Genomic DNA, 26,645 nt, shown 5'->3' with positions numbered 1-26,645 from the left:
GTGTTGTACAGGGGGAGTGATCTGTCAATCAGGGTTGCTCTTCCCCAGTGTAAAAAAAAATAAAAGTATTTTTTTTATTTTATTTTATTTTGTGTGTGTGCATTAGCAACTTAGCTGCGCTATTATTGTTCAGTGACACTGCACCAAGCTAAGATAGCTGCAGAGAAACAAAAAATTGGCAATATGCCATTTACTACACAAAGTGGCAAGGAAAGGATAAGGCCTTGGCCTTTATTTATATGATTGCTGGTTCTGCATCTTACAGAATGATGATGTAAGGCCTTCTCCCTGTGGAAGTGTCAAAAAAATTCAAATGGCTGAGGCACATGAACCAACTGTGTGCTCAGAAAAGTCACAGATCCTCGAGGAAAGTCCAAGTGTGTCCGCGGTTGCCAATTGTGAGCCTGACCTTTCTAATAATGTACTTGAAGAGGGTCCTCCTTCCACCATTTGTGTGCCGTATGCAAATGTGGGGATGAGCAGCAAGTCAACATGCTGACGTAGAAATCGAGGATGCTTCTGAGGAATTGCACCAGGAGGATGAGGAGGATATATCTGTAGTTGGTGCTAACAAGGATAATGAGGATGTTGATGATGAGGATGTTGATGCTGAGGATGTTGTTTGTTTTAATCAGGCAACAGTTGTTGCCCATGGTATGAAAAGCCCATTGTTGTCATGCCTGGGCAAATTACAAAAAAATTCACTTTTCATGTGTGGAATTATTTCCCCCAAATCCGGACAACAGTTATCAAGCCATATGTTTGCCAAGCAAGAGTGAGTAGAGGTAAGGACCTTAACCATCTAGGAACCTCTACACTGTTATGTAACTTGCAGCGCATTCATCAAAATCAGAAGTGTTTTTCAAATTCAGAAACTTTGGCTAAAAACATAACAATCAGTCCAGTGTCACTTAGCTGCTTCCTTCTCTCTGTTAGATCCAACCGCCTGCAATCTCCATGACCAACTCCTACATCATCATCAACAATCTCAATCGAGATTGAAAGTAGTATTGCATCCAATTTCATAAGCTTGACTGACTTTTCTCTTATCTGTGATTCATTAGAAAGAACCTTGAGTGGTACGCCTGTTGCTCCTGCTGCTGGGAGTAGATCTTCATCCCAGAAGGGGACCAGGAAAAGACAACTTTTAGCAGTTTAACAAAACAATTGACTGTCAAACAGTCCTTTGCAATGGGGAACAAGCAGTCACCCAGTTGCACAGCGGATTACTGATACCATAACAGCTATTTCATTAATGCAGTGGGTTTTTGACAGTTAATTGATGGCCTGTGTCCCCGTTACCATGACCCTTCTAGATTACAGATCACTAGAACAGCAATTCCCTGTATATATATATATATATATATATATATATATATATATATATGGTAAAATAAGTGTTGAACACATCAGCATTTTTCTAAGTAAATATATACAGTATGTAATGGGGCTATTGTAATGACATTTTCACCAAATGTCAGCAACAACTCATGCAATCCACACATGCAAATAAATCAAACCATAGATGTCCATAAATTAAGTTATGTGTAATCATGTGAAATGACACAGGGAAAAAGCATTGAACACGCTTACTGAAATTTATTTAATACTTCGTACAAAAGCCTTTGTTGGTAATGACAGCTAAAAGACGCCTCCTGTTTGGAGAAACTAGCTGCATGCATTGCTCAGGTGTGATTTTGGCCCATTCTTCCACACAAACAGTCTTCAAATCTTTGAAGCTTCCGTGGCCTCTTCTATGAACTCTGATCTCTAGTTCTTTCCAAAGATTTTCAATTGGATTCAAGTAGGTGATTGGCTGGGCCATTCTAGCAGCTTTATTTTCAAACTCTAAAACCAATTGAGAGTGTCCTTGCTGTGTGATTGGGATCACTGTCTTGCTGAAATGTCCACCCTCATTTCATCTTCAGCATCCTGGTAGGTGGCTGCAGATTTTTTTTTATCAAGAATGTCTCGGTACATTTTTCCATTCATCCTTCCTTCAACCATATAAAGTATGCCAGTACCGTATGCTGAAAAACAGCTCCACACCATGATGTTCTCACCTCCAAGCTTCAATGTTGGCAGGGTGTTTTTTGGTTGATGTGCAGTGCCATTTCTCCTCCAAACATGATGTGTATTATGGCATCCAAAGAGTTCAATTTTGGTATCATCTGACCAGACTATATTCGCCCAGTATTTCACAGGCTTGTCCAAATGTTGTGCAGCAAACTTTAATCGAGCATCAATATGTTTTTTCTTTAGGAATGTAGTCTTGCATGGTGAGCGTGCATACAGGCCATGGCGTTTGAGTGCATTACTTATTGTTTTCTTTGAAACAATTGTACCTGCTAATTCAGGTGTTTCTGAAGCTTTCCGCAAGTGGTCCTTGGCCCTTAGACAACCCTTTTGATAATTATTTTCACTGCTTTGTCAGAAATCTTGTGAGAAGCACCTAGTCATAGCATGTTTGTGGTGAAATTATGTTCTTTCCACTTCCAGATTATGGCCCCAACAGTGCTCATTGAAACATTCAGACGTTTAGAAATCCTTCTGTAACCAATACCATCTGTATGTTTTGCAACAATAGGGTTGCAAAGGTCTTGAGAGAGCTGATTGCTTTTAGCCATCATGAGATGTTTCTTGTGTGACACCTTGGTAATGAGAACCCTTTTTATAGGCCATCAGTTGGGACTGAACCATCTTATATTAATTTGCACTGACAAGGGGCAGGATTGCTTTCTAATTACTGATAGATTTCAGATGGTATCTTGGCTTTTCATACCTTTTTGCACCTCCCTTTCTTCATGTGTTTAATACTTTTTCCCTGTGTCATTTTACATTATTATAAATAACTGAATTCATGAACACCTATGGTTTAATTTCTTTGCATGTGTGGATTGCATGGTTTGTTGATGACATTTGGTGAAAATTTCATTACAATAGCCCCATTACAAAAATATTTACTGAGAAAAATGTTACTTATTTTACCCGCTGATGTGGCTGCGGGCTTAAATGCATTGACCAATCCATGAACCAAATCCCCATTATTTATTTACTTATTTATACATCATTGTGAGTGTTTAAACTTTGTGAGTGCTGGGTTTTCTGATTTTATTTATTTAAGCAATGTGGTCACAGGCCACTTGCACCCCATTCCTGGGAATAGCGAGTGCTGGTCTGTACCCCAAATCTAGGAGTGGCGAGTGCAGTGGGTTTCTGACTTTGTATGTGTATATATGTATATATATATATAGAAGGGGTGAGCGGGTTCGGATTTCTGAAATCCGAACCCCCCCGAGCCCCCCCGATCCGAGGCCGATCCGAGTCAGGCTCGACTTTTCCCGCATGACTCGGATCTGAAATCGAGGCAAAACATCATCATCCCACCTTCCGGGTCTCACGGGTTTTGGATCCTATATAACGTACCCGCGTCGGTGCCATTTTCTCACTCGGCTGTGGACAGTGAAGAGAGAGGGTGGGAGTTAGGCCTGGCTGGGCTGTGTAGTGTAGTGTAGTGTAGTGCAGTGTAGTGTTGTGCTGTGCTGTGCTGCACTGTGCTGCTGTTGTCCATAGGGGCTGTGTCCACTACTTCAAAGTCCACAGGGGCTGGCTGGACTGTGTTGTGCAGTCAGTTGTCCATAGGGGCTGTGTCCACTCCAAAGTCCTGTGCAGTGTCCCAGTCCTAAAGGGGTGCTGTAGTGTTGTCCAGGGGGTGCTCTGTCCGTCAGGGGTGCTCCCCCCAAGTGCAAAAAAAAAATATTTTTTCTGTGTTTGTGAATTGTGTGCACTGTTGCTGCACATGCATCAACAAAGGAGCAGCGCCAAGCGTGCGCCTGTGTCCCATAAGTAAAAGGCCGGCTGGCTTGTCCGTTATAGGGTGCTGTAACCCCCAAAGGGCAATCCGAACGAAATTAAAAAAAATTTTTTTTTGTGTTTGTGAATTGTGTGCGCAGTAGCCGCACGTGCATCAACAAAGTAGTACCAAGCGTGCGCCTGTGTCCCATAAATAAAGGGTTGGTTGGATTGACCACTAAAGGGTGCTGTAACCCCCAAAGGGCACTCCAAACAAAATAAAAAAATATTTTCTGTGTTTGTGAATTGTGTGCGCAGTAGCCGCACGTGCATCAACAAAGTAGTGCCAAGCGTGCGCCTGTGTCATATGTAAAGGGCCGGCTGGATTGACCGCTAAAGGGTGCTGTAACCCCCAAAGGGCACTCCAAACAAAATAATAAATATATTTCTGTGTTTGTGAATTGTGTGCACTGTGGCCGCACGTGCATCAACAAAGTAGTGCCAAGCGTGCGCCTGTGTCCCATAAATAAAGGGCAAGCTGGATTGACCGCTAAAGGGTGCTGTAACCCCCAAAGGGCACTCCAAGCAAAATAAAAAAATATTTTCTGTGTTTGTGAATTGTGTGGGCTGTAGCTGCACGTGCATCAACAAAGGAGCAGCGCCAAGCGTGCGCCTGTGTCCCATAAGTAAAGGGCTGGCTGGCTCATTTCTTAAAGGTTGTTGTAACCCACAAAGTGCACTACTCTCCAGCAAAAATAAAAAAATATTTTCTGTGTTCGTGTGCGCCTTAGCCGTACGTATATATCAAACCAATATAACATAAAAGGAGGACCAAACTTTCTCCGATAAAAATAAAATAGAGAAAGATCAAGAAGCACTTCCTCCTAGTGCTGAAGCTGCTGCCACTAGTCATGACATAGACGATAACATGCCATCAACGTCGTCTGCCAAGGCCGATGCCCAATGTCATAGTAGAGGGCACATACAATCCCAAATGACAAAGTTCAGGAAAATGACCTTAAAAAAAACATTTAAATCATCTGAAGAGAAACATAAACTTGCCAATATGCCATTTACGACACGGAGTGGCAAGGAATGGCTAAGGTCTTTCCCTATGTTCCTGACTAGTGGTTCACCTTCACATGATGATGGAAGCCCTCCTCCTGCTAAAAAAATCAAACGAGTTAAGCTGGCAAAAGCACAGCAAAGAACTGTGCGTTCTAAGAAGATATCACAAATCCCCAAGGAGAGTCCAAGTGTGGTGGCGGTTGCGATGCCTGACCTTCCCAGCACTGGACGGGAAGAGGTGTCTCTTTCCACCATATGCACGCCCCCTCCAAGTGCTGAAAGGAGCACCCACAGGCCACTTGCTGATATGCAAATTGAAGATGTCACTGTTGAAGTACAACAGGATGAGGATACTGGTGTAGCTGGTGCTGAGGAGGAAGTTGGCGAGGAGGATTCTGATGGTGATGTGGTTTGTTTAAATCAGGCTCCGGGGGAGACAGTTGTTGTCCGTGGGATGAAAAAGCCCATCACGGTCATGCCTGGGCAGAAGACCAAACATTCCACCTCTTTGGTCTGGCAATATTTCTATCCAAATCCGGACAACAACTGTCTTGCCATATGTACCATATGTAAAGGTGAAATAAGTAGGGGTAGGGACGTTAACCACCTAGGAACATCCTACCTTATACGTCACCTGCAGCGCATTCATAAAAAGTTACTGTCAATTTCAGAAACTTTGGGTAAGACCGTAAGCAGTCCAGGGACACCTAAATCCCTTTTTCCTGTTTTATCCAAGGAATCGGTGGATGAGGAGGATGAGGATGACATCTTGCCTCCGTAGAGCTAGTTTGTGCAGGGACACATTAATTGCCAGCTTGTTTTGTGGGGACCCAAACGAACCAATCATTTCAGCCACAGTCATGTGGCAGACCCTGGCGCTGAAATGATTGATTTGTTACAGTGTGCATGTCCTATTTATACAACCATAAGGGTGGGTGGGAGGGCCCAAGGACAATTCCATCTTGCACCTCTTTTTTTTCTTTGCAGTATGTACTGTTTGGGGCCTAGTTTTTCAAACTGCCATCCTGTCTGCCACTGCAGTGTCACTCCTAGATGGGCCACGTGTTTGTGCCGCCCCACTCGTGTCGCTTAGTATAGTCATCCAGCTACCTTGGTGCAACCTTTTGGCCATAAAAACAATATTGTGAGGTGTGAGGTGTTCAGAATAGACTGGAAATGAAGGTTATTGAGGTTAATAATTGCATAGGAGCATAAAAACCCATAAATTCTGTGATTTTAGCTGTTTTTATGGTTTTTTAAAAAAAAAAATACAGATCCAAAACACAAAACCCAGAACCCAAAACACGGAAGGGTGGTTTTGGCAAAACCAATCCAGATCCAAAACACGAAGAAAAATCCAGATCCAAAACCAAAACACAAAACACGAAAAGTGGCCGGTGCACACTCCTAATATATATATATATATATATATATATATATATATATAATAAGTGCACGGTTGTGCCCTTATATTAAGGCCGAATAGAAAAAAACGTAAATCTCCATCGAGAAATCTGAAGAGGGGGGTGTTTAAGGGGATACACCTCAAAGGCTATTGAAGGTCCTGGGCTGAAATTTGGCACAGATGGGTAGAATTGTTCCAAAGTGCTCTGTGCAAAATTTCAGGGCAAAAACATAAAAAATGAGGATTTGGGAGTAATCTAAATCTCCAACTGTTACTTTTTTCTGACATTCTCAGTTAGGACCATTCTTCTGCTGTTCTCTATTGGGGATTTTTGGGAAGGCATAACTCAGGGTAGGGGGCGAATTTAGACTTGGGGTTTGTTTTATTAGGTAGCTAATTCTCCATAACAGGACCTTTTTGGGTGCAGGTAATTGAGAAAGTTACAGTTATCAAACTATTACCTCACAAATTTGCCAGTATACAGATAGAAAGTTTCAATTCCTTGTGCAGCCTCAGATGGAGCCTTCAGCAGGTGTACTCACTGTGGCTTCACTTGGGTGCACCAAGATGGCAGTACTCTGCGGCTGTAGTGGGGGCCAGGACTGGAGAGAAGGAGGCCAGTGTTTGCTGTGGCCGGGATGCGGAGGTGAGGGGGTAGTTGTTAAAGGGCATTAGCTGCGGCCAGGAATCAGGGACGGTAGCGGGTGTTAGCAGTGGCGGTAGTGTGGGCAGCAGTGTAGCAGGCGTTAGGACCCGGGGGAGGAAGCAGCACACAGATGCAGGCTTTGATCTGGAATATCCATAATACCTGCATCTGTGTTTAAAAAAACAAACAGAGAAGCACGGACGGGATCAGTGAGACCTGTCTGTGCTTCTCTGTTTAAAAATTAAACCTGTGTAAAAAAAAATAAAAAAAATGGTGTGCCACCCCCAAAGACCAACCAGCTCTGGGCTTTGGAGCCCCAGTACTGGGTTAACTAATTACAGGGGACAAATGATGTAGGGGTCCCCCTTAAGAGGCACAACCAACACCAGGCTTTTCAGAACCAGTCCTGGTTGCCAAAATATGGGGGACAAATGACATAGGGGTCCCCCTTATTCAGCACAACCAGCACTGGGTTCTGAGCCGGTCCTGGTTCTGGAAATACAGGGGAAAAAATGTGTAGTGTCCCCCTGTATTTACCAGAACCAGCACCATACTCTTTCTAGCAGGGGGTGATGCCACAGCCAGAGGAGCCCTTTCATTGGGCCCCCCAGCCGAAGCATCACCTCTGACCACAAGTCAGCCTAGGCTGGGTATCCCTTGGGAACTGAGGACCCCCCAATAAAGGGCTCCACCTCCTCAGGGCACCCTAGGCCCAGGTTGATACAAGCAGAGATGGGTCTCACTGATCCTGTCTATGCTACTGTGTTTATTTATAGTCAGATACATGCATCACAGATCGTTCAGATCCGAGCCTGCATCAGACTGCTGCTAGCTCACCTGGGTCCTGCAGCTTGAACCACTGCTGCCACTATCACCCATAGGTCCCTGTCGCAGCTTACGCCCGCCAACCCCCCAGGTTCTGGCCACATGTTACAGCTGCTTCCTTGCCCCGAGCCAACCGCTGCTACCGCCCATACTGACCTGCCATCTTGGTGCACCCAAGTGAAGCCACAGTGAGTACATTTGATAGAGGCTCCTACTGAGACTTAACATCAAGTTGAAGTTTCCTATCTCTATGGTGTGGATGAGAGAACACAGAATAGCACAGTTTGGAGACCACACAGCAGTAGGGATTGGGGAAGACAGATTTGTGTCGATGGGTAGGAAGACAGAGTGATACAGGTTGTGGGGGGGAGACAAAATTGCAAGGTTGGGGGGATCAGAGTAGTGCAGATGGAGGAAGAAAGAGTGCAACAGATGAGAGAAAGACAGCAATGTGGCTGTGGAGAAGGCACGGATGCAGGGCGGTGCAGATGAGGGAACACAGACTATCACAGTTGGGAGACCACACAACAGTAGGGATTGGGGAATATATAGCAGCATGGAGGGGAAGAAAGTGTACATGCATAGACAGAGTATGATAGTTTTAAAAATAAGGGAGCTGAACGTGTATTCTAAATGAGACAAATGTATGCAGTGAGAAGGATGTTGGAAGCCAGTGAGATTGTTTTGGTGATCAAATGGGAAGATTATGGGCACTGAGTGGGATGTGGGAGCCACATAACTGCTCAAACCTCAGTTGCATAGACTGCATGTGTGTATTCCAATGAGCACACAATTCTGTGAATTAGCAGCAATCTCATTCTGTGAGACTGCTGAATCTGCAGTTCATTAAAGCGTCAGCCTTAGTGATCAGAATTTTATTGCTTTCTTTAGTTTGAGTGGCACAAATTCAGTAGGTTTTGTGAAATTTCATATCATATCTAAGAAGCCATAATGGGACATGTAAAACTGTAAGATTTTTTGTCTATGTTATATATATATATATATATATATATATATACTAAAACAAGAGGGTCCCGAAACATTGGTGTCACTTCTGTGTTTGATTTTAATACACCGCTTTTGATACTTTGAACAAGACTCTGAGTGCCGCTGTTTGTTTGTGCTGTTTTGGTGAATTAATTGAGGTGGAAGGCACCGGAGCTGTTGAAATATATTGGATGAGAGCCGGTCCAATCTGTATTTATTTATTTATTTATTTATATATATATATATATATATTTATATTTATATATTTATATATATATACACACACGAGTGGAGGAAAAATAAGCGCCACCTGGATTCAATTATACAGTAAAATACATACACCCCTTATCTAAATGCACTTCCCATCAGATTATGGGTGTCTGCTATTTCAAGAAAAAAATAGCAGTGGTAGTCTGCTATTAAGGAATTTAATAGTAACAGTGAACTTGATATACAGCAACTTAAGTGCTTAGATACTAGTTAGTGTTTAACTTATCAGATGCTTATGCTTATCTTGTTTAGTATTTTCTAGGCAAGTTCATGTAAGGCAAGGGTATGTAGCAACCAACGCGTTTCGTCTGGTCCACAGACTTCTTCAAGGGACATTTCCCTTGAAGAAGTCTGTGGACCAGATGAAATGCGTTGGGAGCTACATACCCTTGCCTTACATGAACTTGCCTAGAAAATACTAAACAAGATAAGCATTTGGCACTTTGGCTATCTGTCTTTGTTTATTTATTTGTTATTTAATATTTTTATCCAGTCATTGACTTTACTTTGCAATATTTTTGCTCTAAATGAAATCGGTTTACAATTTCCACTAGTCCTAGCATTTGTGATTTTATATTGCTATTTATTCATTTATTTTTTTGTGTCCTTTGTTTTTATATTCATATTTATTCTATGTTGTAATCAAATAAAACTGTCTATTTTTTATATACCAATCGTTTCCTGCTATTATCCTATATTTAGATGTTTACTTATTCAGCACAATAGATATTGAATGTGCATGATAATAGCACACACATAAGGGTTCACTTTATATTTATATTTATATTGTTGCACAGATGCACTGACACTTTATTACATAATTTATTATGTTGTAAATTTAGCATATTTATTTTAGTCTATGTAATTCATTGGTCACCAGATTTTTTATAATATCACACAACAGGGCTATGTGTAATATTTTTACATAATCAAGTCCACACAATTCACAAAGACAGAAAAAAAAGAAGAATATTTTTATTGTTTGTGGAGCGCACTTTGAGGGTTACACCACCCTTTAACAGACAGATGCACGCTTGTCGCTGCTGCTTTGAGGATGCAAGTGCGGCTACAGCCCACACAATTCACAAAGACAGAAAAAAAAGAAGAATATTTTTATTGTTTGTGGAGCGCACTTTGAGGTTTACACCACCCTTTAACAGACAGACGCACGCTTGTCGCTGCTGTTTTAAGGATGCAGGTGCGGCTACAGCCCACACATTTCACAAAGACAGAAAAAAAAGAAGAATTTTTTTATTGTTTGTGGAGCGCACTTTGAGGGTTACACCACCCTTTAACAGACAGACGCACGCTTGTCGCTGCTGCTTTAAGGATGCAGATGCGGCTACAGCCCACACATTTCACAAAGACAGAAAAAAAATAATTTTTTTATTGTTTGTGGAGTGCACTTTGAGGGATACACCACCCTTTAACAGACAGACGCACGCTTGTCGCTGCTGCTTTGAGGATGCAGGTGGAATCTAGACGGGATTTGGAACCGGGGACACACTACCTCCATCAATTGTCTAAATCCCACTGCACTAATGGCGGATACCGGATGCACATCTAACACCAACATAGCAGTCAAGGCCTCAGTTATACGTTTTGCTTCAGGATGACTGCTGTCGTACTTCATCCTCATCGCTAGGGACTGTTGGAGGGTCAATTGTTTAGTAAAAGTAGTGGTGTTAAGACTTCCTCTCTGGGATGATGAACAACTCCCAGCAGCAGCAACAGCACTAGGAGGAAGTGGTTCTTGATCTTTCCCTATTTTATTTTTATCGGCGAAAGTTTGGTCCTCCATTTATGTTATATTGATATATACGTGCGGCTAAGGCGCACACAAACACAGAAAATATTTTTTTATTTTTGCTGGAGAGTAGTGCACTTTGTGGGTTACACCACCCTTTAAGAAATGAGCCAGCCGGCTCTTTACTTATGGGACACAGGCGCACGCTTGGCGCTGCTCCTTTGTTGATGCACGTGCAGCCACAGTGCACACAATTCACAAACACAGAAAAAAAAATTTTATTTGGTTTGGAGTGTACTTTGGGGGTTACAGCACACTTTAACGGTCAAGCCAGCTGGCCCTTTACTTATGACACAGGCGCACGCTTGGCACTACTTTGTTGATGCACGTGCGGCTACTGCGCACACAATTCACAAACACAGAAAATATTTTTTTATTTGGTTTGGAGTGTACTTTGGGGGTTACAGCACCCTTTAATGGTCAAGCCAGCCGGCCCTTTACTTATGACACAGGCGCTCGCTTGGCACTACTTTGTTGATGCACGTGCAGCTTCTGTGCACACAATTCACAAACACAGAAAAAATATTATTTTTTTTAGCACTTGGGAGCACCCCTGACGGACAGAGCACCCCCTGGACAACACTACAGCACCCCTTTAGGACTGGGACACTGCACAGGACTTTGAAGTGGACACAGCCCCTATGGACAACTGACTGCACAACACAGTCCAGCCAGCCCCTATGGACTTTGAAGTAGTGGACACAGCCCCTATTAACAACAGCAGCACAGCACAACACAGCCAGCCCCTATGGACTTTCAAGTAGTGGACACAGCCCCTATGGACAACAGCAGCACAGCGCAGCACAGCACAGCACAGCACAGCACAACACTACTCTGCACTACACTACACAGCCCAGCAAGCCCTAACTCCCACCCTCCCTCTTCACAGTCCACAGCCGAGTGAGAAAATGGCGCCGACGCGGGTACCTTATATAGGATCCAAAACCCGCGAGACCCGGAAGGCGGGATGATGACGTTTTGACTTGATTTCAGATCCGAGTCAGGCGGGAAAAGTCGAGCCTGACTCGGATCGGCCTCGGATCGGGGGGGCTCGGATTTCAGAAATCCGAACCCGCTCACCCCTAATATATATACTGTATACATGTGTGTATATATATATATGTATATTTAAATGTTTAAATAATTTTATATTTTTGCCTGGCTATGTTGGCTGGGGGGGGCTGTGTGCTCCTTTGCTATGGTGTTGCAAAAGAGCTAGTTGCGCCGCTGATACCTCAGGTAGGTACACAGCCTAGCATAGCCTTGAGCAGCCATTATTCCTACAGTCAGACTGCCCCACATGCTTTTAAAGGCATCACAATCAATTTCCAGCCAACAGAATGAGGTTTAGAAGTTCAAATTGACTGTCTCTCATTATTCTATTCATTTGGGGATTTGAAGTTCGATTTTGAGTTTGATTTACGTTCGATTTGCAAATTGAATGTTAGTAAATCAAGGAATCCTATATTTGACTATGGGAAAACATTGTTTTTTTGCTTATGTTCGATTTTGAGTGAAATTTTGATTTCTGTTTGATTTGACATTCAATTTTGGCTTTAGTAAATCTCCAATATCAAAATCTAGTGGAAATCAAATCAAAATCGAATGGCAAATTGAACAGAATCCAAAATCAATCTTTAGTAAACCCCCCGGTGCCTTCTTACCCTTCTGAACAAATTAGCCACCTCCTCTTGCCCAACCTGCAACACAGATGTGATACTCCTAGACCCAGATAAGGAAATTAAAGTTGGTTCCCTTAATTGAACAATATGATCAAAGCTGGCACCCAGTACAGGATTAGACTTATCAAACCGACAATAAAAAAGCGTTTAGCTTGTTGGGTAATTTCTGGGTCATGAAATAGCTAGGAGAAAAAAGAAAACTATTTTTTCTGGGGGCACAAACTTAATAATAGCTGTTAAAACACTTTTTATTATATTGCATTTAATATAAAAAGGTCTAAAGCACACAAAAAAGATATAAAAAAAATAAACATAAATCAGTCATCACAATTCTCCAGGATATTTTTACAATTGATTACAAATCTATATTCATTAATCTCTGGAGATAATAGTCAGCGTGATCGTAATGATAGTCAAAGGGTGAAAATAGCAGATGTAATCAATTTATCTACAACAAACTTACATGCATTTGTTGAACAGTCCCTACAGGTTCAGCAGATATAAACAGTTGTCCGTTTCTCTCTTAAGTTACCAATGTACTGTAGATATAGTGGAGGCTCAACAATTTCCCTCTCAGTTAAGAAACAGAAATAAGGGAAGTCTTGTTTAAAAGAACTGCTGATCCAGTGGAGTAGGATTCTACTTTTTATCATCTGATAAATGCAGGGCCGTAACTAGGGTAGTGCGGCCAGTGCCGTGGCACCATAGGTCAGGGGGCGCTGTTTGGGCCTGTCAATTTTCTGTTTCTTTTCATTATCACTGGTAGCTTCCTCTTATTTCATCCCCAGCATCTCCTGGCCTTCCCTATCTCTTCCCTGGCCCTTCCCCATGAGGCCATGACCTTTTTTGGGTGTGTCATGTCCCTATTTGAAAAATGGGGGGGCGCCAAAGCGCTTTCTGGCACAGGGCAACAAAAAGTCTAGTTACGGCTCTGGCTAAATGCATCTGATGACAAATGAGTGCTCCACATCCACTGTGGCAGTTATAATAGTAAGAAAAATTCAGTAAGTAGCAGATGTAAGGAGAAAAGAGAGCAAATTAAGTCATGCATCTGCTTTCATGGCTCTTGCTTCCATCGTCCATTTAGAGGAAATATGATGAGAGAATATGATGAGAGTACATATGACTGACTTCACAATGCTCTATAATTAGTGCTTCTGCTGTCGGGAAAACAGTGTCTGCCTCCTGCAGACCCGTCTTCTGTCCATTAAGACAACTTTACGCTTCGAACTTACTATCAGAAAGGATGTGCAGGAGATATGACATAATACTTTTCTCTCACCTGTTAAGATAATCTAATACTACTTAATTATTTTCAAGAGAGGAAGCACAGATCATATGGTACACATGATACATAAACAAGAAAAAATATTTTATAATTTAAGTAGTTTTGATAGACAAGAATTCCATGTTTATTGTCTGCATGTACTTGTAGATAATTGTTCATTGGGTGATATATGGGGTATTACTCTGCTATATCAAATATACAATATATCTATATTCATGTAACTATGCTAGATGTTTATATATATTAACAGATATGGACTGTATTATTATAGTACATGTTACAATACTTCATGGACATCCAGCAGGAGAATAATGAGAAAGTTTATTATATTTGCAGTCACTCCATGACCATCTCATTTCCTATACCTATTTTGTGGGGTAGTTTGACTGGACCCATAATTAGAATACCAGTTTTTATTTGCCTGTTACAATATTATATGAACATCTTATAGGGGGTATGAATAATTTAGCTCCACTCTCATGTAATTATGATTCCAGGACAACAATCTCTAGTGGTAGTCTTATGACTGTATACTTACCGATTGATGTAGGTGTTCTCTATCACGTTTATGATAATTCTATATTTTTTATATATATAATTTTTTGTTAATCCCTTATTATTTTATAGTAGTGCTAATATATTTCTTGTCTTTACTAGACTGTATTCCACTTGATATAAGATAAGGATACCTTTGTTTTCCCTGTATTGATTAGGTACTTGTAGGGATGTACATATTGTAAGGTACTATTAGAAACCTTATTCCATTTTCTTAATTACCATCTAAACTGTAATTTTAAACTTTGGACACTATAAAAGTACATATAGGCAGTAGGCTAATGTGTAACACTATGGAATGAAACATACACGCTGCCTCTGCTGCAATACTGATTACATACACATCCACTCGTTTTGGATTGGATGATATAGAGGCTGGTTAATTTGGGGGCTGGTGATTGGCTCGTGCACTATGTAAATTGGGGTCCGGTGTCCAGACCCGGAACTAACCGTGACCAAGCCGGGAGGTGAAAAGATATCGAAAGGACGGGACAGTACACACTCTGCTGTTCCCACTGTGCGCACGGCGGGAACTTGCTACACCAGGGGCGGGATGTATTAATGCTTTAGTGCCACAGTCTAGGCTCTTAATTTGCAGCAGTGACTTGATTGGGTTTCTTTCAATAAAGTTAATGTGAAAAGTACTTCCGCACTCCCGTTGCCTCCCTTGTTACATACGCGCAGCCGCTTGTCCCATCAGCTGTGTATGTAAACACTATGGTAGCATCGCGGGAGTTCAATGACGCTCATCAAATTTTTATTTTTCACGTTAACTTTATTGAAAGAGATCCAATCAAGTCACCGTTGCAAATTAAGAGCCTAGACCACGGCGGTAAGCATTAATACTTCCCGCCCCAGGTCACTTAGTCCGCTGACGGTGACAGAGGTACACGTATATTTTTGTTCTCTCCCCACACTATCACTCAGACACACTGACAAGGGATAGCGGCACATGTGGATGAGTTTCCACTATCATACCGCTGCAGGGGTTATTATAATAATGGTCTTACTCTCTCTCCTGAGCCCTATTGTTAGGTAATAGGAGAGGACTCATGATTATGTTTATTGTAATACCATATTATTGGTAGCCTCTTCTAGTGGTATCTAACTTCATGAGGGGAGACATTATTCTCAACCCAACTCCACATTAACTCCTACATTACAGTGTGACATTACTTCTGATATAATATATATCCTACAAGGATGTGAACTGATTTTTATTGGTGTTTATGGAGGTGGGTGGTCTCCATTTGTTTTCAATCTACTTTTTGACTCATATAATAGTGTTTTTTTCACACGTTATTTTGTAAACCTCTGGACATCCTCTGGACACCCTCTGGATTTATGATATCATTTAGAATATTTTTATACAAAAATGATAAATGTATGCTCAAGAATTTGAAGATACCGGTGTTATGTGTGTACATATTTAATGATTAATGTCTACACTGTATAAGAATATATGAACTGTAAAGATAAGCTATATATGAATTGCTATGAGACCTACAGAACGGAAATGTCTATCTCTATTTGAGGATACTTGGATAGCTTTAAATGTGTTATTTTCTCTCTTAGTATGTTGTAGACGTATGGTAATCTACTTTATTCTTTTTTCGCTCTTTCAACGGGACGGGTCTGCAGGAGCCAGACACTATTTTCCCGATAGCAGAAGCACTAATTATAGAGTATTGTGAAGTCACACATATGTACTCTCATCATATTTCCTCTACATGGACGATGGAAGCAAGAGACATGAAAGCAGATGCATGACTTCATTTGCTCTCTTTTCTCCTTACATCTGCTACTTACTGAATTTTTCTTATTATCATAACTGCCTCAGTGGATGTGGAGCACTCATTTGTCATCAGATGCATTTAGCAGATGATGAAATGTAGAATCCTACTCCACTGGATCAGCAGTTCTTTTAAACCAGACTTCCCTTATTTCCATTTCTTAACTGAGAGGGAAATTGTTCTATATCTTTATTTATAACTTAAGAGAGAAACGGACAACTGTTTATATCTACTGAACCTGTAGGGACTGTTCAACCTATGCATGTAATTTTGTTGTAGATAAATTGATTACATCTGCTATTTTTGCCCTTTGACTATCATTATGATCACGCTGACTATTATCTCCAGAGATTAATGAATATAGATTTGTAATCGATTATGGTAAAGATATCCTGGAGAATTTTGATGACTGATTTATGTTTATATTTTTATCTCTTTTTTTGTGTGCTTTAGACCTTTTTATTTTAAATGCAATATAATAAAAAGTGTTTTAACAGCTATTATTAAGTTTGTGCCCCCAGAAAAAATAGTTTTCTTATTTTCTCCTAGCTATTTCATTGTATTCAAACTCTAGGGGAGATCCTTGACAAAGGCCGGCATTATCGTCCGAAACGCGTTGGAGAACACCGAGTCACATCCATCCAGGCAAAGCCCTACAGTGTGAGACCCAGAACAACGAAAGAGAATTGCGCCACACTTCCACCGCCACCAGCTCCCGGACATCAATCGGAGGGATCCCGCCGCACGACGGTCCAAGCATTCTCACCCATAAGCCACCTCTCTCCCCGTTGCACTTGCCTGACCCGCAGCCTACCTCCCGTCCAGCTGCCGCTGAGTTTGACCCTCGGCCCCAGCTCCGACAGTGAGGTGGTGACTGCGGGCGGCTTATACATCACACAGCATGGGAGATTAGTGACTGTTCACGGCCACAACACTGGTAGCGGGACTCACATCCCGGCTGCTGTGTTGGTTGAGCCGGTACATTTGTCACTCACCCCGGTTTGGTGAGACATTGCTGGCTGTCTCCGTAGGAGATCCCCCTTGCCATTGTTTGCTAGCAGTGAAGCTGGTCGCGTGCGGGCCACGGCTACTGCAGAGCCGTGGTCACTGTGGAATACTAACACTGCATGGACATTTGAAGTTTGGAATACATCTTTAACCCAATCAGGGGCAATTTATGTTTCACTAAGACTATATGCATCTTGTTCAATCACACTTGGATTATCTTCAGAAACACTGACGCTATCCAATTAATGGACTTCTTGCTATATTATTTTTCAACTTTTTATTCGTATCCATCTATCAAAGATTCCCCTATTTTGTACTGTGGACTTTCTGGACAATATCATTGCTCTCTCGCCCAATTCGTCCATCCTACCCCATATACTATACCCTAATTTTAAAATGTCCCCAATATGTCAACACTGTGGCCCTGATTCAGAGCTGAACGCTCTGAGCAGAACGCTCACTCTGAATCAGGGCCCTCCTCCATGAAAATGGAGTGTCCTCCTGGACGCTCGTATAGCTGTGGGTGACCACCCACAGCTATAGAGAGAGCCCATGATGATGGTCGCGATGGTCAAAGACCATCGCGACCATCGGGCTTGCGATGAGACCCTGCGGTAGGGTCTCACTTCCGCAAGCCCAGGAGTGATTTTGGCTCTGTCAGAGCCAAAGTCACTCCCACTGACATCATTACTGATGTCAGTGGGGCAGGACTCAGACGGTAGGCATTCCCATGGGAACGCCTCTGTCTGGCAGCCACGCCCCCGGCTCGCCTACCAAAGGGGGCGTGCTGTCAGTCACCATCGACAGCACGCCCCCTTTGGTGCGAGACCCCGAGCGACGTATTTGTCGTCGCTTGCTGGGTCTCGCGCATGCGCACGACCGACCTCACTCCGTCGTGCGCATGCGCAGTCTCAAAACATCGACCAGTTAGCGAGCAAACTTTGCTCGCGAGCGGGTCTGAATGACCCCCAGTGTCCAAAGTTATATTGTTGTCATCAATTATTTTTAGCCTTTTACATATAGGATTAAACTACTTATTATACCCATCCATAAGAATTGTATTGCTATATCAGTTTGCATTGATCTACTATTTTATATTAGGACTATAGATTTTGATTTAATATATATGCTTGTCTTTCCATTTATGTACACAGTTATATTACCGTGACTACATCAATTACTGTACTAGATATAGGCACCTTCTCATATATAGAGTAGAGATCTAGTGCCATATGTACAAACACATTTACATATATACATAGACAGATTATTAAATTACATATGATTGAGCGCTCACTGACGCAAACATTTTTTATGTTTGCATGTTTGTATTTTCTATATCCTAAAGGCTGAGTGGTGACCTTGTCAGTAAGCTGCTCCCAATGATAGCATTAATTATTGGAGTGCACATACCTAACTCTTTATCTAGGGGAGCACCGCCAGCTTTATTTGTTGATGGCATTAGACATTTTTGAACACATATGATTTATTATGTATCATTTATATTATGCAGTCTTATACTCTGGCTATAATGATATTTAACTACTTGTGTGGAGACACTCTCTCCCCCACTTCTTTTGCTACAATTTCTGGCTCATAACAGCATGGGTAGGTGATTTCTCATAATTAGTGATAACCTGCATGCCCCTCCATATGAGGTCCACAAGGCCCTCAAAACAGATGCTCAAGAAGCACCAAAAGATGTGAGCCTTATTGAAGTACAGCGACGCTAGTGCTGACATATGTGGCAATACCCCAAGCAAGAGCAAAGACTTTAGCTCGTGCAAGCGGACAGCTGTGCTTTTCTCTCAGCCGAGAGACTGTTCCTATTGGTACGGGCAGTGTAGAGGATACTTTGAGCCGCGTCACACACATCATTTGGATGAGTATTTACAGACTGTTCAATGATGCAAGGATCAGACTGTGATACCTGGCCTATGAGTGGTCTCTCTCTCTCTCTCTATATATATATATATATATATATATATATATATACACTGTACATAAATCTTTTAGCATTGTGGACACTTCTTCTTATTACTAGATCCAGTATTTCATACAAGTATTTTTTTATTATTGTTATTTTTTTATTATTTTTGCAAGGAGTTTTGACTCCGTGATTTCAAAAGGATTCTTGTCTCCACATCATATATCATATATCATTATGTGTATTGTTGTTGTTTCTGTGCATTATATATGTTTGGCTTAACAATATATTTTTATATGGAAAATTAGAGGAGAATTTATATTACATATTAAATATTGTGATTTTCCATAATTAGATCTCCTGTGGCTCATTTTTATTAGCGCAATTGAGGCAAATTTTGTTAGCCTTATTAAAGTGGCAGATAGCCATCAAAATCATGAGATAAAGTTTGTGAATCATTAGAATAAATATTCAAGTATGTTACGTGGACAATAGAATCCAGAATGATCGGAGTATGGATTTGGCATGATAGTTGGTGCCCGACAGATGGCACATTCAATTTCCGAAGTTGTGTGGACATTCAACATAGCTACAAGATACGGTGTCATGTGTGTACCGGGAATACCTCATGGAAGTCATTATCACCCATCGTGGACAGTGCAATGGCCGAGCATGGATGATTAATGATCGTGGTCAGTGGTATCTGGCCAAAAATGTCCATGGTAACAGACAAGCGACACTGTCACAATCACATCCACATTTAATGCAGGAGGTGCAAGATGCATATGCAGCAGGTCAGTGAAGCGTTCAATAGCTTCCAAGGGATATGGGAGCGTAAGACCCACCAGAGTGCCTCTTTTAACACTACAACACGAGACATCACCTCACCTGACTTGTGACATCACTAATTGGAGGTTGGAGGCCTAAAAACATGTGGCATTGTCTGATTAGTTTTGGTTCCAGTTGTTTAAGGCTGATGGTAGGGTTCAGATGTGGCACACACCCCATGAGGCAAGTTGTCAACAAGGCACCGTGCAGGCTGTTGTTGGTTCCATAATAGTGTGGGGTGTGCTCATATGGCATGGTTTGAGTCCGCTGGTTCACCTGAATATGTTATTGACCAGTAACCGCTATGTTGCATTGCTTGATGACCATTTGCAGCCCATAAATAGACTTCATGTACCCCCACAATGATGAAATATTCCAGCAGGATAATGCACCATGTCATCGGTCCCAAGTTGTCCAGAATTTGTTGAGGAGTATTCTGGAGAGTAGTGAAGATTAGTGTAGTCACCACATTTGCCTGACATGGTCCAATAGAGCATTTGTGGGGCATGGTGGAGAGGTCCATTCACACCCAAGATCCTGCACAAATATCAGGAAGCTGTGGGAAGCTATCCAGACAGCATGGGTCAACATCTCTCCAAAGGTCTTCTGTCCACTTGTGAAATTCATGCCACATCGAGTTGCTGCTCTTTGCATGGATCAAGGGGGTCCTACATGATCGCATCGTCTATCTCATGACTTTTGGAATTTAAATATATATGTGTGTGTGTATATATATATCTTGTAATATGATCAGGGTAGGAGTAGATGGACACCTCCAAACACACAGCCTGGAAACAGCACATCAGTCCAGGGTTTTCGTGCAAGCTAACCGCAGCTAGTTTTTATTGTGCAGTATAAAAGTGGAAAATCCTAGCCCTTCTGGGCACTAACTAAAAATACATTCCCTCTTTAACAATGGTAGGGCCTATTGCCCTCACCACAAACATAAGCATATGCACAGTACTTATAAGTAGTACATCACAGTGTCTCTGAACAAGCCTGACTGCCTGCTCTACCCAGATAGGAGACCCTGAACAAAACCCTGACACAGCTTACTGTATATGAGCCTCTCACAGCTGCAGTCATTAATTAGCCTGCTCTCAGGCTGAAGGCCAGAAGAACCAATATGGGCCTTGTGGATGAAGCCCTCCCTTCACTCTCACACCCACACCCCCAGGACCCATTGTCTGACTTTCACTAACAGCCCAAATACCAATCATAACTGTTTAGCAGAAACAGACGTTTCCTGGGGGTCTAAAACACATAGTGCAGAAACCGTGAACAAACACATATGTCATTTATCACTTTACCAGTGCTGCTAGCACTATATTAACTATATTATAAGGACACAGTCGTGCACTTATATTACGGCTGAATCGAAAAAAAAAGGAAATCTCCATAGAGAATTCCAGAAGGGGGTCATGGTGTTTAAGGGGCTACACCTCAAAAGCTATAGGAAGTAAAAAGCTGAAATTGGGCATGGACGGGAAGAACTGTTGCTTGGTGCTGCATGACAAATTTCAGGGCAAAAACATAAAAAATGAGGATTTGGAACATTCTAAATTTCCAACTGTCAGTTTTTTCTGACACTCTCAGTTAGGACCACTTTTCTGCTGTTTTCTATGGGGGATATTTGGGAAGGCATAACTAAGGGTAGAGGGCAAATTTAGACTTGGAGTTTGTTTTATTAGGTACAGTAGCTCTTGTTCCAGGGTAGGGCCTTTTGGGGTTCAGGTTGTCGAGAAAGTTACAGTTTTAAAACTATTACCTCACAATTGCACCATTATAGAAATACAAAGTTTCATTTTGTTGCGCAGCCTCAGTAGGTGCCTTCAGCAGGTGTACTGTGGCTTCACTTGGGTGCACCAAGATGGCTACCTTTAATGGGTGTTAGCGGCTGGGAAACCTGGCAATGGTAGCGGGCGGAATCGGTGGCAGGTACTCGGCGGTGGTGGCATCGGTGCGGGCTACAGCGACAGTGGTGGTAATGAGGGCTGTGGGACCCAGAGGAAGACAGATGCAGCATGCACTGATCTGGGAGATCCGTCATGCCTGCGTCTGTGTGTGATAAATGTAAACACAGATGCACGGACGGGCTCAGTGAGTTCTGTCTGTGCTGCTGCTCCCCAAACTGAACAACCAGCACTGGGCTTTGCAGACCCAGTCCTGGTGGTGCTAAATACAGGAGACAAATGACATAGGGGTCCCCCATATTAAGCACAACCAGCACTGAGCTATTCAGAACCAGTCCTGGTTGGCAAAATATGAGGTACAAACGACGTAGGGGGTCCCTCGTATTCAGCACAACCAGCACTGGGCTCTGAGCTGGTCCTGGTTTTGGAAATACAGGGGAAAAATGTGTAGAGTCCCTCTGTATTATCCAGAACCAGCACCGAACCCTTTTTTAGCGAAGGGGTAGCGCCACAGCCAGGGGAGCCCTATCACTGGGCCCCCAGCCAAAGCATTACACCTGACCACTATTCAGCCCAGGCCAGGAATCCCTGTGGAGCTGGGGACCCCCCAATAAAGGGGTCCACCTCTCCAGGGCACCCCAGGCACAGGCTGATAGCCCTGGGCTATGCCTGACACCCCTGGCCGGTGGGTTATGCGTTGATTGCGAACAGTGAAATCATAAGTAAAGAGTTTAAAATATTGTCTTTTGCTGTGGAACAACAGTTCCCAGCAAGCCTTCTCCACATGCTGGTACCTGGAGAACCACAAGTACCAACATGCGGGGCATTACGGGCCCGCTGGTACATATAGTGCCACAGCAAAAGAAATATTAACACAAACACAAGACACACAAACCGTTGAAAGTAAAAGTTTATTAACACATACATGCACACACTATCTCACATACTCCCCTATGTATCCCTGAAGCCAATCACGTCCACTTCTCCATGTAGATAATCCAATGGTGTACCTGTAATAAAAAAATCCATACTCACCTACTCCTATGTGTGGATCAGATCATCTTCATTCCATGCAGGCATCCCCGGGCTTGGCAAAAAAAAAAAACCCAAATATGCGGACCCACGAACATTAGTACTGTCCTTAGAGGACAGCAGGATTTCGCTATAGCCTTACGCCTCTCAGCCAATGAGTGGTTTTCACCATAGACTTCGAAGGTGAGAACCGCAATGCCCATTTGTAATTTAAAGATCGCTCCGCCCCCTCGGCTGGCTTACAGAAGCCAGTGCAAGGACACAGCAGTCTGTCAGCTGGGAGGCAGCAGAGAAGAGCTGCCGAAGAAAGAAAACACCGGGGAAGTACTGGTTGGGCGGCGGCCATGCAAAAAAAGCTTAAAGTCCTCCGCCCTCCAGGTGTGTATTCCAATGAGCACACAATTCTGTGAATTAGCAGCTCCACCATTTTGTAAGTGACAGCAATCTCGATTCTGTGAGAGTGCTGAATCTGCAATTAACCACACGGTGTGATGGCATACCATATCTGTGTTGTGCAAGGAATACGTCCATTAAGGCATCAGCCTTAATGATCAGAATTTCATTGCTTTTTTTAAGTTTGATTGGCAGAAATTCTATAGGTTTTGTGAAATTTCAAATCATGTGTAAGAAGCCTTAATGGTACATTTGAAACCGTAAGGTTTTTTGTCTATGGAATATATATATATATATATATATATATATAAAAAAAACTGTGTTTGTCTACTGTATGTCATATAGTCCAACTAGCCTGGATGACATGGCTAGTTGGACTTTTGCATTCAAAGCTTCAGGGGGCTAAGGGGGGACCTGTTTGTTCCATTAGTACAAGACCCCACAGTTTCTGATGGCAACCCTGATAAGGATTATTTTGTTTAAATTGTTTGTTAGGGAAATTACCTTGCTTTCTCCGTCCTTGTTTTGTTCCCCTCTTTTTCTCCCCACCTATGTTATTTCTGACTAAAAATACTGTGCATTGTACATTTATTTGTGATCATTTTTATTCTTGTTGTGTAATACTCTTTAAATTATTGGTACTAAAAAAATAAATAAACATTTGCCCTAAAATTGAATATATGGTACAGAGATTACCTGGCAGGAGTCCTTTCCTCCATCTTTGTAACCAGAACATATCATGTCATCCAGGATAATGGTGGTACTACTGCTGGTGGAGGTGCCTATATGGTACAGATAGTCACATCTGGCCTGATCTATGAGGGGGGTCATCACCTGCTGGAGGGTTTCAGGGTACGGAAGATTTTCTGTGGAAAAAGCAGTAAACATCAGGATTCAAGTGGACATTTTCTTCCAGTTACTGAATGCATTGGCCTATAAACTACAAGATCATAGTTCTTCTTTTTCAAGAAATGTTCTATTCTTTGCACTTACTGTACCTGTTCTCCATATCTGCTGACATAATGCTGCTTCAACTCTCAGTTTGCAATGTTCAATGATAAATGTTGATGTATTTATAGAATATCTTAAATTTAGAACACAAAAATTACCTCTAAACTGGATTATTTCACATATTTAAGCTTCATAAATGAAGTCTAGAAGTTAAATCTATTTTAAAAAAAAAGATATGGGATGCAGAAATGGACTTAAGTAGGTTTTTTCTAATGGAATTATGTGAGTAATAAATGGGAAATACGGGGTCTCTGAGTGTTTTCTTTTAATAGAAGACTTTTCTTATTGTGTTCATTAACTGTGTTTTTAGCAATGTTTTCTTTACATTTGCACTACAGGTGCCAGCACGCCCTGACAGCCTTACAGTTGGGCACAACAAGTCTAGCTGGGTTCTGCAGTGAACCAGTAAAGAAGAATATTATTAATTTTGTTACAAACAATTTACCCCACAGCCACTGCACCAGAGGTTTGGAGAATAGCCCTAGTGCTATTAACACCAGGGTGGATTGTACCAAGTGGGATGTTTTGTGGACCACCTTTCCTAAGGATTCCACTGCTCTGTTGTTTAGCCTATGGTTGGTCGACACTATGGTGCTGGGGGGGAGTAGGGGGTGCATGTGTTTCACTACTATAGTTCCACCAGTCCTGGTTGGTAATGCCAAGTGCTGATAATGGAATTTCTGGGGAGACCCCATGCTATTTGTCCCCTAAACCTTTGCACTACCGGCCAAGGCTGAAGTATTGTTCTGGAGAGAGCTGGTGTACGTTATGGGGGACACACTTTTATTTTTGTTTTATTTTTTTGCAACTTTATACATATGGAGCAAGGTGACATAGCTGAATCATTAGCCATCTTGCTGCCCTGAGTCCCTGGGCTTCAGCACTGAGAGGTACTAAAACCGCCGTTAGGACTGGAGAACTGTGTTAAAGCAGCACTGTGTCATTAAAAAAAATGGCCAGTATAGGCACTGTGTCATTAAAAAAAACAGCATCTAGGGGCACTGTGTCATTAAAAAAAACAGCATCTAGGGGCACTGTGTCATTAAAAAAAACAGCATCTAGGGGCACTGTGTCATTAAAAAAAACAGCATCTAGGGGCACTGTGTCATTAAAAAAAACAGCATCTAGGGGCACTGTGTCATTAAAAAAAACAGCATCTAGGGGCACTGTGTCATTAAAAAAAACAGCATCTAGGGGCACTGTGTCATTAAAAAAAACAGCATCTAGGGGCACTGTGTCATTAAAAAAAACAGCATCTAGGGGCACTGTGTCATTAAAAAAAACAGCATCTAGGGGCACTGTGTCATAAAAAAAAACAGCATCTAGGGGCACTGTGTCATTAAAAAAAACAGCATCTAGGGGCACTGTGTCATTAAAAAAAACAGCATCTAGGGGCACTGGGTCATTAAAAAAAACAGCATCTAGGGGCACTGTGTCATTAAAAAAAACAGCATCTAGGGGCACTGGGTCATTAAAAAAAACAGCATCTAGGGGCACTGTGTCATTAAAAAAAACAGCATCTAGGGGCACTGTGTCATTAAAAAAAACAGCATCTAGGGGCACTGTGTCATTAAAAAAAACAGCATCTAGGGGCACTGTGTCATTAAAAAAAACAGCATCTAGGGGCACTGGGTCATTAAAAAAAACAGCATCTAGGGGCACTGTGTCATTAAAAAAAAACAGCATCTAGGGGCACTGTGTCATTAAAAAAAAACGGCCATTAAAACACTGTGCTGTGGGTTCAGGAAATGGGCTAAACAAAAATTTAAATAATAATATTGCATGTTCAAGCATTGTGTTAAAAAAGAAACGTCAATAGGGCGCTACTACTAGAAGCGCTGGCTCTCTATTTTTCTCACTCCCGGTAGATTTTGGACTTGTTTTTTTTGTTTAAAATGGTTTACATGTGGCTAGAAGCCCTTCATTTTCTCTTTACTTGTAATTTATGTACTGTAGGTGGTTTGTAGTGCTGTGATATATTTGTATGTTGTATATAGTTGTTTATTGTCTAGTATAGGCTATTAGGCTTAACCAATTGTTAAGCCATGAAAAATTATATGCATGTAAGATTCTTTTGGTTTATGCTAGGATTTATGTTATGATATGTTATTTTTGGCCATAATTCTTTAGACCTGGTTTTATGTTTTGTTTATCTATTTATTGATTGCATGTTGCAAGTTTTCTAATAAAATAATTACTAGGAGCTCTGTGAAGCACTGTGTTGTGTGTTCAGCCACTGTGTTAAAAAATTAAATAAAACACTGTTTTGTGTTCAGGCACTGTGTTAAAAACATGCCACTAAGGTGCCATTAAAGTGAGCCTGTATCTTTGCAGTATACTGTATTGTATATTTTTTGTCCAAAATTTAGTAATCTCTACCATGTTTAAGGTCACTGCACCCCAAGAAGACCTCTT

General features: G+C 41.9%; 1 protein-coding gene across 2 annotated transcripts in view; it reads right to left on the bottom strand.

Moving 5' to 3' along the window:
* The window catches only part of LOC148517803 (transmembrane protease serine 9-like), a 267,334-nt gene that overhangs the window by 58,812 nt on the left and 181,877 nt on the right, over nucleotides 1-26,645 (bottom strand). For both annotated transcript variants that reach the window (XM_088478151.1, XM_088478152.1), the window contains exon 10: nucleotides 23,916-24,085. In XM_088478151.1, coding sequence (XP_088334277.1) covers nucleotides 23,916-24,085 — 170 coding nt within the window. The remainder of the gene's footprint in view (nucleotides 1-23,915; nucleotides 24,086-26,645) is intronic.

This window comes from Taudactylus pleione, unplaced genomic scaffold (genome assembly GCF_031769625.1).
Source record: "Taudactylus pleione unplaced genomic scaffold, aTauple2 ptg000209l, whole genome shotgun sequence".
NCBI classification, from domain to species: domain Eukaryota; kingdom Metazoa; phylum Chordata; class Amphibia; order Anura; family Myobatrachidae; genus Taudactylus; species Taudactylus pleione.
The sequence above is the reverse complement of the archived record's forward strand: the minus strand, read 5'-3'. Positions and strand labels throughout refer to the sequence as shown.